Source organism: Spermophilus citellus (genome assembly GCF_964194105.1).
Source record: "Spermophilus citellus genome assembly, chromosome: 10".
In the NCBI taxonomy this organism is placed as follows: domain Eukaryota; kingdom Metazoa; phylum Chordata; class Mammalia; order Rodentia; family Sciuridae; genus Spermophilus; species Spermophilus citellus.
Genome location: NC_138197.1, coordinates 86,043,662 through 86,059,255, shown reverse-complemented (window position 1 = coordinate 86,059,255; position 15,594 = coordinate 86,043,662). Strand labels below are relative to the sequence as shown.

Sequence of the window (15,594 nt, the reverse complement as noted above, 5' to 3'; positions counted from 1 at the left end):
TAAAAGAAAGAATGCACACCAGAGTAATTCCATTTCATGAGTCTAGAAAAAACAGAGCCTCAACAGAAATGCAAAGCTCCCTGGGAAACTATACAGTGCAACAGAGTGGAATATAACTTTTAAAAAGCTAATAAAAGCAAAGTTATTTTTACTTTATTCAATAGCATTCGTTGCCATACATTTTTAAAGTTTCCACATTGACTGTAAAAACTCAAGAATCAATGCCATAGTCAGTTATAGTCTATTTAAATGACTTCTAATGCTACAGAAATGAGTACTGCTTATTTGCTCTAATAAAAACTCAAAGCAACATACAAAATACCAACTAGAAAAGGAAAGTTAACAGTTAAGACAAATGAAGAACTCGTAGTTCTAAATCTCAACTCTGACAGACCACAGATAGGTGAAAGCTCTTATTCTGCAAATATTTATAAATCTCTAATTTCTTGTGTCTTCAATTCAATAAAGGATAATGAAAGAATTAAGGCATTTCTGTGCCTTAGTTAAGTGCCTGCATAGCCAGCATCTTTCTGCCAGAGAATTTCATTCCTTCTGCTCAATGGACAATGGAGTTCAAGGATCATTTTCTAAGCTCACATGATCTACCTTGGATATGTTTGGAAATCCATGCTCCTGATGACTCTTCTCTAAAGAATTCAATCCTGCTCCTGAAAGAGAAATAAAGGGAACCAGATACAAAACAATTTTAGGTCCCAAATGTGATCTTTGTTCCCCTTTCTGAGACTGTGAAAATAAATATTTTGCTAGTAATGTTCATTTTTAAAGTTCAATTTCATTCAACTGTAATGGTTGTAAATTTACAAATGTGAAATAGCTTTCTAATGAACAAATATTATACAAACTAACTTTCTTCACTTAAAACATGAATAGCTACTTAAAATCATTGGTAGACATAATAAAATATTAAAGTGCAAAGTAGAAAATTGAAAGGAAAAAATGTAGAATTGTTACCAGCTTTTTGCACATATATTTTAGATTTTTACAGTTATGAGATTACATCTTCCTGGGTTTGTTATCTTCTGTACTATTTTGTGTCATAAAGTAGAGCTGGTTGTGATGATGTTGATTGTGTGTGTGTGTGTGTGTGTGTGTGTGTGTATTATCAAACATCAACACTCACTACCCCTTCCCAAATACAGAATTTCCTGTCATTTCTGACATTGTGATTCAGACTTTGGACAATTTTTATTTTACCTTCTAGTTTTGCTTAGCTTGTGTTCTAGTGTTTTTAAAATTATTTTGCTTATAAAACCAGCACCAAAACATAGTCAATTAATAACACACCTCCTTGAACTACACTATAAATCAACTAGACCTAATTGAGTTCTATAGAACATTCTTTCCAAAAATAGAATACACACATACTCCTCTAATGCACACTGAACATTCTCCAGAACAAACCACATATTGGACAAATGTAGTGATCCTTGAGACATCTGGAAGTTATGAAATCATATGAAGTACATTTGCTGACCACAAGGGAATTGAAGTAGAAGAAATAGAAGAAAAATTTAGGACATTCACAAACACATGGAAATTGAACAATAAACTCATAAGTAACCAATGAGTCTAAGAAGAAATCACAAGTAAATTATAAAATACATCAAATGAAAATGAAAACACAATATACCAAAACTTATAGCTACAAATGCCTACCTTAAAAAAGAAGAAATATCTTAAATCAATAGCCTAAATTTCACAGTGAGGAACTAGAAAAGGTACATAAACCTGAACAGATGCAAGCAGAGGAATGAAATAATTAAGATCAGAGTGGAAATCAATAAAATAAGAGAATTTTTAAAAGAGAAAAATCAATGAAACCAAAATTGGTTCTTTGAAAAGATCTGCAAAATTGACTATTCTTTCGCTAGACTGACCAGGAAAAAAAGAGAGGATACTCAAATTACTAAAATCAAGAACAAGAGAGGAGATATCACTACTGATGTTACTGAAATAACAAAAATTATAAGGAATACTATGAACAAATAATACTTATGCCAAAAAATCAGATAACTTAAATGTACAGATTCCTAAAAAGACAAGAACTACTGAAACTAACTCAAGAAGGAATAAACAATCTGTCTCTGTAGTAGATAAAAGAGATCAACTTAGTATTTTAAAAGTTCCACAAAGAAAAGCCCAGGCTCAGATGACTTCACCAGTTAATTCTACCATACATTTGAGTTTTACACAAATTCTTTAAAAATACAAGAAGATAGACCAACTCCCAAATCATTCAATAAAGTCAGTATTATTCTAATACCAATGTTACATGAAGACACAGGAAAAGTGCAGTCTAAGATCCCTTCTGGATATAAATGCAAAAGTCCTCAACAAAACACTATCAAACCAAATCCAGAAACACATAAGGAATACATATTTTAACCAAGTGGGATTTATCCCAGGAGTCTAAGATTTGCTTAACATCTGAAAATTAATCAATGTAATACACCACGTTAACAGAATAAAGGAAAAAATCCACATGTTCATCCTCAACAGACCGTGAAAAAGCATTTGATAAAATCCAGTACCCTGTCATGATTTAAAAAAAAAAAAAAATCCCTAGGAATAGAACGGAATTTCCTCAATTTGATATAGGACATCTATGAAAAGTCCACAGTTAACATTATACTCAATGGTAAAAGACTGGATATTTTTCCCTTAAGATCTGGATCAAGACAGGAATAATGTCCAGTTTTGCAACTTCTATTCAATATTTTTTAAATTTTTTTTTAGTTGTAGATGGACACAATATCTTTATTTATTTATTTTTATGTGGTGCTAAGGATCAAACCCACATGTGAGGCAGGCGCTCTACCACTGAGCCCCAGCCCTCTATTCAATATTACACTGAAGATTCTAGCCAGGGCAACTAGACCAAAAAAAAAAAAAAAAAAAAAAGTAAGGAAAAGAAGGAGGAAGGACAAACATCTTCAAGTAGAACAGCATTTGAAGTATGGAGGCTATAAGGGCACTAAAAGTCATTGTCCCCCACTTTTTTTTAAAGAAATGTAATACTTAATTGTCATAAAATCGAAGGTTCAAAATGGTTCTTCTAAAAAATCGGTAGAAAGGGGCTGGGGATGTGGCTGGGGCTGGGGATGCGTGCTCGCCTGGCATGCGTGCGGCCCGGGTTCAATCCTCAGCACCACATACAAACAAAGATGTTGTGTCCTCCGAGAACTAAAATAAATAAATAAATAAATAAATTCTCCCTCTCTCTCTCTCTCTCTCTCTCTCTCTCTCTCTCTCTCTCTGCCCCTCTCCCTCTCCTCTCTCTTTAAAAAAAAAAAAGAAAGAAAGAAATCAGTAGAAAGCTGTGGATTTCATGTCAAAACTGGAAAACAACTTTCAATCATTGAAATGCAAATGCAAAATATGTCATGTATGTATGGACAGAAATCTAATAAGTAAAGATTCTAATTCCTTGAAATTTTTGGTTATGTCTTGAGATCTAAGGAAATGTATGTGGATGCAAAGAAACCATCTAATGGCAGCAACCTGAACTGAAGGAACAGGGAGGAAACTTCTCAATAAGACTCAGAAAACAATCCAAACATACAAAGTGATCCTGGAGGGTAGAAGACAAAAAGGTCAAACATTACTCCAAAAATAAAACTAAATAAACAACAACAACAAAAAATCCCACCAAATAGAACATACCCTAAAGAAAAGTAGGCATTATTGGGATAATTGATATATCTGTCCATGCTGGCAGCATAGAAAGACTAAATCTTTTCATGTATTTTCCATTAGGAACTCCAACCTCTAGTAGCTGCCACAGGACACATATTTTCAGCAGACATGCTCCCAATGAATCATCACTGTCCACTTAGCAGGCTGTCCAATTAACTTTCTCCATATTATGATTTAATTCAAAGCATCAATTCAATAAATTACATTTTCTTTGTTATATTATATATTATATGTTATATTTATATGACATATATACTATATTTTCTTTGTTAAAAGACTCAGAGTGAAGTGCTATCTTTTTTCTTTATCTCAAACTTATCTATTTTCTTGTAGTAGAGTAATAAATAATTGTCACTATAGTCTGCTAATCTCACATTTTAAAAAAATGAAATCAACTTTGCATGTGTAGCAGACTTGGAGTCACCCAAGAATGTGGAATGTTTGTCTTTGGATAGTCCAAATCATTCTCTGCTGCATAAATAAACAACATAGAGAATGAAAACATACTCTGAAATCTATTCCAGAAAACAGAATTATAAAACAAATCTGGGCGTCCCATTAAATTATGCTAGGTTGAGCCTGTGAACAGCAAACCATGTGGTGGTTTGTGTGGTTGGAAAAGGCTGAGATAATGAAAGGCACGGTATTTACAGTTCCCAGGGACTTACTGCATTCCACTTGCTCAGCGTTGAGTAAAGCATTATGCTCTACTAAACCACGTGAAGAAATAGTGTAGAAAAGGTAAAAGGAATTAGCCAAGTTAGGTAATATCATGGCAGAAGCTTACTGAGAACCAATATCCCAGGAACGAATATCTACTAAATAAAAGTCATGCTGAAGCAATAGTTTTCTGGTACAGATCTCTCAGGATTTCTTCTTTGTGTGTGTAAATCTTCTCTGTGTAAGAAGGGACAGGCTCATGCACATTAAGTATGTGATCAAAGAACCTGTGTACAATTATATAAAACTGAAAATATGCCTGGATGAAATGAGCCAAATAATCAAGATGTTGATTCAAATGCTTTGGACCCACAAGTCTTGAATCTACAATGCAAAGGCCCAAGATCAATCACAATCATTGTTGAAGTGAATAAATTCAAGTGGAAGAAACAGAACAAATGATGTTAAGAGACCATTTACTGACAAAGAATAAATGGAGAAAACTTCATGAGCATTATTTATTGGATTTCTCTGACTGTAAGGCATGACAAATAGGACACACAGGGAAGAATTATAGAATAAATGACAGATAAGTGAGGCAGATTTAAAAGCTATGACATAAAAACAGCAGTGAATATAAAAGACAAATTCCAAATTTATTCTGCAGGTATTATTTGCACTAAAATATGGGAGAGAGAGAGAGACACTTATTATATTTCTTATAACAAAACAAAGGATAGCATTACCCATACTTTACTTAAACATTGCAATTCTAATTATACTTATGATTCAAGGAGTCTCTGAGTTTGGGAAAGAAAGCTGATTCTATTAGCTGATAGAAATAAAACATTGCAAACCTGCAGTTTGTAAGTAAAAGTTAAAAAAAAAATCTCTAAAACCTCAAAAAGTAATGTGTTGTATAAGCAATGCAATAAAAAAAAGTGTCACACACAAATACAAAGCGTCAAGTTCCCCTGAAGACAAAAGTGACAAGTAAGGAATCGCTGATATACATACAGCATGATGTCGTGTGTAAAACACAACATTTCTATTTACAATTTAAAATTCCTATAGGATGGACTGAGAGCCATATTATAAGAAAGTGGTTACCGTAATTTGTAATTAAATGTATCACTCGATGATGCCCCATCTCCTGAAGAATTTGTAAAAGGTCACCGATGGTCTTGTTTTTCTGTGCCCAGGACCACAGCAATTCTCTTGTTCCACTTTTACCTTGATCTACGTATTTTTCAATATGACGAACATCCAGCCAACTGTTAGAAAGTCTCTCTGCTATGGAAGGTACAATAGAAAGAACCAAAGAACAGTTTATTTTTTTATTGAAATACTCGTATATTTTACTTATCAATGAATAATTTGAACTAACTATTATTTTGAATAATTTAGCAGGTACTCCTCAGCCACCTTCCACTAATATTGACAGTAGTAACCATGATACAATTATCAGAAGTAGTAATAACAAAACTGCAGATCTTATTTACTTTAATTGGTTGTTTCACTAAGTACTTTTTTGATTTGGATCCTTTCCAGTTTCCCACATTACATTTAATCATTTATTCTCCTGAGTCTCCTCCAGTGGGTAGTGATTTCTCAGTCTCTCCTCATCTTTCCAGACAGTGAAATGACACTGTGCCCTGCTCAGTGTGTAATATCCAGGGGGTTATGATATGATGTCTTATCACCATTAGTGTGTATCTTGATTATTTGGATAAGGTGGTGTCTGCAGGGTTTCTCCACTACTGAACTATCTTTTTATTTATAATTAATAGCTCTATTGGGGAAGATGCTTCAAGATTGTGGAAATTCACTGCTTCGCTGCAGATTTGGTCTACTAATATTTGCACCCACCAGTACTTTTGTTTATCAGAATTACTACTGTAGTATTTGCTTCATGGTGATTTTTCTACTTTGTCTTTTTTCCTTCTATGTTCATGAACTGTAACTTTTCTGTAATAAAGAGTATCCCTTCATTCTCATGTATTTACTCAACTTTTATGTAGAACAGAATGGATTTATGGGTATTTATTCTATTCTAATGGTTAAAATTCAGTGTTATCAAGGTCTAGATCTGGGATGTCCCCCAAAAGCTCAGGTACTTCAAGGCACAGTCCCTAAGCCAGCAATATTCAGAGATGAGGCTTTTAGGAAATGATTGGATCATGAGGGCTCTAACCTCATCAATGGATTAATCCATTTGGTAGATTAATCATATTAATGGACTTCTAGGAAGAGGTGGAAATAGTATGCAGGTGGGGTATGGTTGGAGGAAGTGATCACTGGGGGTATGCCTGGCCTCTTCCTCCCTGTCTCTTCTGTTTCCCAGCTGCCGTGAGCTGAGCAGCTGTCCTCTGCCACACCCTCCCACCATGTTCTACTTTACCTCAGGCCCAAAGAAATGGAGTCAGCTGACCATGGATTGAAATCTCTAAAAAACATGAACCAAAATAAATTTTTCTTCCTCTAAGTGATTCATTTTTCATTTTTGGTTACAGTGGCAAAAAACTGACTGACACACTATGATTATTTATTTTGTTGCTGAAGCGGTTCTAGCTTTGTCTGTCTAGGTTGGCTCCTATGTTCTGACAAGGCCTATCTTTAAGTACTTTCTTAGTTGCTGACTCTACAAGATGCTCAAGGCTTATTTTGTATTTCCCCTTCCCCAGCACTGGAATTAACTACTTGCCCAAGTTTTCAGTGGTGATTAGAAGCTAAGATGCAGGTACCAAATGTGCTCATGGTAGCTACAGTTCCATTGCTTGGAGGCTTTTAAAGCAGACAGAGCTAATAAATAGAGATGTACACTAGTCCACACATCCACATTTCTCTACCTGTGTGTATACATATTACAAACCAAGAGTTTATTCTGGTACCCCTGATTCCAATCCAATCCCAGATGTTCACATTTTAGTCATTTCTCCTTAGTAACTTAATTCTTGAGCAATAAGAAACTCTACTCTTATCACTGATGCTATATTTACTTGTTCATTTACTTCTACTACACTTTATAAAGTACTTTCAGAATTGCTAACCTACCCCCATGAGAAACATGTTCACTAAATTAGAGCGTAATAATTCTTTTTGTCCTTAGCTTAAAGGAATCCAGTGTGATGCTATTTTCCAAAATTATTTAGGTTAATTATTTACCTCCTCACCCCTTTCAGGGTGGGTATTATTTATTGGTAATACAGTTAGCTTCAACTGTTGAAGTTTCCATGCAAGAGTGTTTTAAATGCTTGCTCCACATAGTTTTGCTGTTGAATATTTTTGAGTAATTAAAAACTAATATCTGGGTGGGGTCAGGAAAATGTTTCACTAAAGATATTCTTCACTGCTCAAGACCCATGTATATGGCTTGTTTTGGGTCTTATAAAAATACCTTAAAGTGATACTAAAAGTGTATGGATTTTTATGGTACCCTGAGTTAAAAGGATTTTTCAAGTGAAAACTTATTTCACCTTGCTGCACAACTTTCAAATTTTAAAGTGTACTGTAGGCAAGGGAGGGTGAGAGAAGGCAAATGATAGAAAGGTAGCTTTCTTGTTCCTATAATAATATAAGTCATTTTGAGTTCTAAGATTAACAATGTGCTTTTGAGTCAGTGATGGTAACAGCAGTTTTCCCTCATTGCTTTACCTTCCAGAGACTCTAAAAAATGTAGGATCCCAGATAATGATCTGTGGATACAATTCAACTATCATCTGAAGTTGATCATGGGAATCCCAGTGTACCACAATAATTAGTGATGGCGACTCAGTACCTTTTGCTCCCTGCCACATGTGCATATGGAAAGAACCCTCAAACAGCAAATAAATCAACTTTGTTAAAGGACTTTCCAATCTACCAATGATGTTCTTCAAAGGCTGATGTCCTTTCAAAAGACAAACAGATGCTCAGATCTAAGGAAGTGATTAGCCTTATGGAACTTTCTTCTGTTTAAAGTCTGTTTCAGGGTCCAAAGTTTGTGTTAAGGAGTTGCTATACAAGTTATAGTATTTGAAATCAAGACATCAGAAAGGCAAGCATTTTCTGCTTTAATATGGTAACCTCTTTCCCCAAATTTTCAGTTCTATCTGGTTTGCTGTAATATTCAATTTACTTCAACTTTATGTTCTTGCTGGGACTCTCAACAAAACCTGAAAGTGGAAAAAGTTCACAATATGAAACCACTACTCCCCCCCACCCCATTCTTTGAGCCAAAAGTTGATATTGTAGATATTTCCAATGCTCTCCAATATTTCCAATCCTCCACCCCATTACAAAGGATTACATTCCCTTCTATGTAAGATTAGGTATGTGTCTATTCTAGCAGAAATACTAAAAAGTCAAGGCACAATTTACCAGGTTCCCAACCCTGCTACAGCAATGGTAGAAGCACATGCTGACCTAGGGTTGTCTCATGAATAAAGAAGCCTAGGAATCTGGGTCACCACATGCAGGACAGATGCACTAGACTCTGAGTGCTCTTCCCAACAGCAAAAAGCAAACTTATACTATGTCAAACTACTAAAATTTTGGTATTGTTTATTATTGCAGCACACCATAGTCTATCCTGACTAATACATACAAAGTTACATCTTGAATTAATCCAGTCACTTCTTGTAGGAGAATAGAGTGAAAGAGACTGGCAGCTATTGTGATCACATATCAAACAGGGAGGATACATGAGACTTTCAATTCGAATGCATGTTTAGGCTACAAGGGGGAAAAAAAACTAGCTGCAATGAAATAGCTGACATTATTGAGATGGAATGTCTTTACTCGTCCCCCTTATTTTAAGTTCTGGCAAGATTATATTCATTCCTTATTTTTTTGTGGAGACAGTATCTCATGAAGAGGCAAAGAACTATCCAAATGCCAAATATTGGTAAGATCTGGTGTGTGATGCTGTTTAATATACAGATTAAATATCTGTTGGGTTTGCATCTGTAAATTCAACCAACTACGGATCAAAGATATTCAGAAAAAGACTGTCTATACTGACTAAGTAAAGACTTCTTTTCTTTGTCATTATTCCCTAAACAATACAGTATAACAACTATTTCAGTGGCCATTTACATTGATGTAGGTATTTTAAATAATTTAGAGATGATTTTAAGTATGTTGGAGGATATGGATAGGTTATATGCAAATACTATCCCATTTTAGATAAGGAACTTGAGATCTATAGATTTTGTAATCCCATAGGTCCTAGAACCAATCCCCTATGGATAATGAGAGATAACTGCTATTCTTTTTTATACATGTGGTCTGGCTTTTTGGTTGAGACACATTTGTCATGAACACTCTAGCTAGCTATTTCAAGAAATCCTTGGATTGGGGTGTTCAAACATTTGCTGTTATCTATGATGAGCCAGGGTACAGTAATTGCATACACCAGTGGGGCATGGAGATAGGTCCCTAACTAAGACAAAGACCCAGGAAAGGTTCCACTACAGAAGTGTTTTACAGACATTGAGCCATGTTTAAGGCAATGAGTATTTCTAAAGGGAAACCAATTCTTAAGGATTTGAAGCCACTACTGCCCGTTCTTTGAGCCAAAAAAATGATGTGGTGGACATAACCAATGCTCTCCAATATTTCCAATTCCCTTGCCCATTACGGAGGATTACATTTCTCTTCTCTGTAACATTAGTAATTCGCCTATTCCAGCAGAAACACTGAAGAGTCAAGGCACAATTTACCAGGTTCCCAATCCTGCTGCAGTAGTGGTAAAAGCACATGCTGACATGGGGGTGTCTCATGATGGAAGAAGTCTGGAATGCTGGGCCACTGGATGGGAGACAGATGCACTGGACCCAGTGCACTTCCCAACAGCAAAAAGCAAACTCATACTATGTCAATAGTGTAAGTATTTAAATATGTGTAAATACTGCATAAGAGACTGGTAGGGTATGCTAGAACTTAGAATTTCATCTGGAAACCAACAAATAACTCTCAGCCCTGTAAACTATCCTATCTCCCAAGAACAAAAAAATCCAGTCAAAACAGAGCATGGCTGTGGGCCTCGGTGTGCATGCAGGAACATGGGTGTTTAGTGGTGGCCCTGGACCTACAGGAAGACTTTAGGCAAACCATAGTCCCACTGAACAATCTCAAACTTCCCATTAGTAACTGTTCTTTGAAGCTCTCCCACCTACAATATATCCTAAATTTGTGTTATCTTTCTTGGCCTGCTGGTTATAAAAGCATGGACTAAAACATCTCCAGTCTTTAGGGCTGGGGTGTGATTCAGTGATAGAGCACATGCTTAGCATGTGGGAGGCCCTGGGTTCAATTCCCAGCACCAAAAAAAAAAAAAAAAAAAAAAAGAAGCAAAAAAAAAAAAACACTTCTAGTCTTCAAATCATTTTGCATTCTCAAAATTCACATTCCTGTAAGAGAACCCTAAATATCAAAAGAATATTCCCTTCCAGAAAAGGGGAAGTTTAGGTTTCTGCTTTTTCTACTAGAAAATTAAGTGGCAAATATTTACCCAACATTAGGCATAATGTACCATATAAATGAATAATGATGAATATTTACATAACACAGAACAAATTCTGCCTTCTAAAAATAAAATAGTTCCTTCTATACCTTTTTTCTATATTTTTCTAAAAAATAAATAAAATAGTTCCTTTTATACTTCTGTACAATCTGGGAAAAGACATATTGGCACATGATTTCACAGGGGCCAAAAGGGAAAATGCTCTTGTGGGAAACTGCAGTCAGGGAAGGAAAAGGAGGGTGACCAAGACTTCAGCTAGACTTGCAACTGAGACTGGAGCAAGGTTTGCCTAGACTGAGGGAAGAAGGGAGGTGATTTAGATGGAGAATTGCTTCAGAAACAATGAAGAGGGCATGAGAGGGCAGAGCTGAGCACTGCGCCCCGAGCAGAGGTTCATATTAAAGAGAACAAGCCCCATGAAGTCTCTATGTTGCTTTTGTATATCCAGGAACATACTTAGCACCTAGATGATCAGTATATATTTGCTGAATGACAGACGGAGGACCTGAGTTTTTGCACAAAAACTTAAACTTCATTCTAAAAACAATGGGACCAATCTCAGATTTCTGAAAAGTGATGGCAGTTTCACTTTTTTTTTTTTTTGAAAGATCCATCAGTGGCAATAGTCACAGGAATCTCATATACAATATTTACCTATAAAAGGTAAAAACATTGCCGGGTGCAGTGGCACACATCTGTAATCCCAGTGGCTTGGGAGGCTAAGATAGGAGGATCTCGAGTTCAAAGCCAACCTCAGCAAAAGTGAGGCACTAAGCAACTCAGTGAGTCCCTGTTTCTAAATAAAATACAAAACAGGGCTGGGGATGTGGCTCAGTGGTACAGTGTCCCTGTTCAATCCCCCCTACCCACCTCCCCCAAAAACGTGTAATTTTATATTCACATAATTCTCACAATAGGAAAAGGAATCTAGATTTAATGCTCTAAATTCCAGAGGGAGTCCATTTTCCTGCTAATTCCACTTCCAATATTTCTTTTTCTTAGTTAGTTTGTGACTGTTCCTTTTAAAAGTTCAGTGGGTCATAACCCTGTGGTCTCCCATCCCTATATGTGACTGAGGAACTGCTAGTGTAAGATGTTCTCTATTAAGCACATTCCTGAGATTCAACTGCAATATGAATGAACAGATGCCAAATGAGCTAGGGCTTTTAGTTTCCTAATGCTGACCAAAGCAGTCTGAACCTGCAAAGCTGGAATTAGGCAAAGGCATTTTTTCTAACAATACTTCTCAGTGAGAAACTGATCAGGACTCTGTCAAAACAAATACTGCCCACATGTATGGATTGCCATCAGGACAAGAGATGAACTATGCTTTCTCTAACTGGCGATTCATGGTGCAGCCTTAAAAAGCTTTTCTCTAAGGATGATGCATTCTGAATAGACACACCACTACAGAGTATTCCTAGCATTCATAAAATGTGTAATTCTGTTAGATCCAATTCTACACAACAATAGCTCCTACATGATGCAACAAGAATACAAATTCTTGATATGATAATTACCTTCTCCACTATCCCTAGCTTTTGCCAAACCTTCATTGCTTTTTCCCTTTCAGAATACAGGACTTTCTTTACGCACAGTACAAATCAAATAAAAGTAAAATGGAAAGTTTCCAATGACTAGTAGTGTTATTAAAGTCAAGAGTATTCCAAGTTGAAAAAATAAATTAGAAAAAAAAAGCTGTAGCTCAGCATTATTTTAAAGCATTTTTTAGAAGGCAAGTCTGTTGTTGAAAGGCATCTTGGTACAATATAAACCCAAAAGGTGATCTGCTAAGTTGAGAAATCAGTTTATATGAAGATAACCATTGCTTAAGTGCTATTATTAGTAGATACTCAAAGGTCCTTGGAGTCTGTTTTGAGAGTGCAGGACTGTCTAGGTAGTGCTACCACTGGGGAATTCAGTTGCAGAAATCATGTCTCCATATGCAAATATGTCTCTGAAGGGGTTTTTTAGAATATTGCAACACACCCCTATTTGGAACCTTCGTATTTGCATATGACCACATGACAAAAGCCCTGGGAAATTAAGACAACATCTTACAAAGTTTGTTTTTGGGTAACAGAAATATATCTGTCTACAAAGAAATTAGGCATTTTTTTAAATGACCTATAAAATTAAAAATATTTTTAATTCCAAAAAAGTAAAATAAAATAGGAATCAAAAATCTAAGTTAGTTCTATCCCTCACCCCAGACTGTAAGAATGAACACTCTGTAGTGAATACATTTTACAAGAGATAATACTTAGTCATACTAGGCTTAAGTTTCTGTGTATATTTTTAACCCATATCTGAATAAGATTTATTCTATAGCCAGGTGTGGGAGTAAACATGCGTGTTTGCTCAGGTCTCTCTCTCTCTCTGTCTGGTTCTATCAAAACTAGAAACCAGTTAAGGACCTAACATAAATACTCTGGGAGACAATAAAAGAAAAGTTCACTCTCAAAAATAGCACTTCAGTGTGCAATTCAGAATTTTGTAGAATTTCATATCCAGATGATGATCAATACAATTTTCCCATACATCCTTCCCTTATTTAACTTCTTTGTAACATGTATATAGGTCTGTTGCTTGCAAACTGGAAAATCCTTACAAGGAGGAGCCCCAATGTTGCATCTAATACATGCTTTGTCTAAGATTCTGTCCAAAGAGGTTTTAGGACATTTAATAGACATCTGCTCATTTGTTAGTTCATTCAAAACAGAGATTTACCAAATGTCTACTCTATGCCAAGTGTAAATTTCAGATGTTAGGAAAGTCATTTATGAAATTAAAAAAAAAAAAAGTCCCTGACCTGATGAAACTTATGTTTAGGTGGACAATACGCAAACAAGAAGTATGTGAGAGAAAATAAAAGTGATAATAGAGAAAACTAAAGCAGGAGAGGAAAGGTAGGGAAGAGTATCCTTTTTAAAATTGGTCAGGGTAGATAATAGTTACACAAAACATGATGCTAGAGAAGAAGCCAGCCTTAAGGTTACCTGCAGGGAAAACTGCCATTGCTTGTTCAAGGAACAGAGGCTAATGTGTTAAAGTTAAGCAAATAAGAGGGAGAAAGAAGCAAGAGAAGCCATGAAGAACTTTGGCATTTACCCTGAGTGAGTCAGGAAGCTACCAGAGTTCGGAATAAAGAATTAATATAATATGTTTTACCTGTTTAACAGGCTCAATGACTGCTGCACTGAAAAGAGTTTTGAGAAGCTCAAGAGCAGCTAGGAGACTGTTGAAAAAATCCAAGTGAGATCTCATGGTTTGGACCAAGTGGCAGTGATAAAAGTGGTTAGTTTAGTGAATAATTCCTAAAGGCAGAGTTAATAGCACCAACTGCTGAGAGACAAGATATGGTTTGTAAAAGAAAGCAAGGAGTCCCAAAAGACTAACTTTTTTTTTTTTGTTTTTGGTACTGAGGATGGAATCCAGGGGGTGCTCAATCACTGAACCACATTCCCAGCCCTTTTTTATATTTTATTTAGAGATGGGTCTCACTGAGTTGCTAAGTGCCTTGCTAAGTTGCTGAGGCTGGCTTTGAACTCAAGATCTTCCTATCTCAGCCTACCGAGCTGCTGGGATTCCAGGTGTGCACCACCACACTGGGCCCAAAAGACTAATATTTTGACCTAAGTAATGATGACTATGGTTGCCTTTAACTGAGATGGGAAATCTTTGGGAGGAGGGGCATTTCTTAGGTTAGAGATACTGTCAAGTAGACAAAGAGATAAAGAAGATTGACATTTAAGAGAGAGAGCCAGGCTAAAAATTTGGGAATTATTGGCATATAGATGGAATTTTCAAAGTAGTTGGTATAGTAAACAAACAGAAGAGAAGAGATCCATGGACTAAGCCCAGGGGCACTCTAAGAGACAAAGAAGAATTTGTAAGAAGAATATCAGAAAGTATAATGTTCTAGAAGTAAAGAACGTGCTTCAAGTGATCAAATAAGAATATTGAGAAATGACCATTGGGTTTAGCCATGGTGAGGAGGAGTTTCAAGGGGAGGAGGGGGAACGAAAACATGATGGGTGAAGTTTCAAGGAAGAAAAAAGGGACTGGACTATAAGTATCCCTTTTGAGGAATTTTACCATTAAGGGGAACAGAGCAATGAGATGGGAGCTTAGAGTAGAAGTGAGAACTAAAGAGAACATTGGAAGGTGGGAGAAGTAGTATAGTATTAAAAAAAAAAACAGGATCTACTCTATTTTTCAGGGAAGGAAATATATCTCTCTCCTCCTTGGGGGTTGGGGGGAGCTACGGGCTACACACAATGACTGCCTTCCAAAGAGTACAACATGGAGAGAGGAGGACAGAGTCATTTTACCGTGTAGATACCTGACAGACATCCTCAGCTCTGGTTAACAGTGATAACTCACATATACAGTACATATCTGTGATAAAAATGTGATTAAAATGGTGCTTTACCTCCATGGTCTTCACCCCAAAATCCATAACCTGTCTACTAATGAGAAACGCATCAGACAAATCCCAGCTGAAATATACCCAGTACTCCTCAAAGCTGTCAAGGTCATCCAAAACAAGGAAAGTCTCAGAAATCATTCACAGTCAAGAGGAGGTGAAGGATACAACTAAATGTAATGTGGGCAACCTAGAAGGAATCCTGGAACAAAGAAAGCACATTAGGTAAAAAAGAAGGAAGCACAGATAAAATGTGAACTTTAATTAATAATGTGTCAATATT

At 36.1% G+C, this 15,594-nt stretch overlaps 1 protein-coding gene across 1 annotated transcript in view; it reads right to left on the bottom strand.

The window, feature by feature from the left end:
* The window catches only part of IRAK3 (interleukin 1 receptor associated kinase 3), a 51,694-nt gene that overhangs the window by 32,054 nt on the left and 4,046 nt on the right, over window positions 1–15,594 (bottom strand). Inside the window, exons 2-3 of the mRNA XM_081309159.1 lie at window positions 5,488–5,670; window positions 607–668 (exon numbers count right to left, since the gene is read on the bottom strand). Of these exons, the coding sequence (XP_081165285.1) occupies window positions 607–668; window positions 5,488–5,670 (245 nt within the window). The remainder of the gene's footprint in view (window positions 1–606; window positions 669–5,487; window positions 5,671–15,594) is intronic.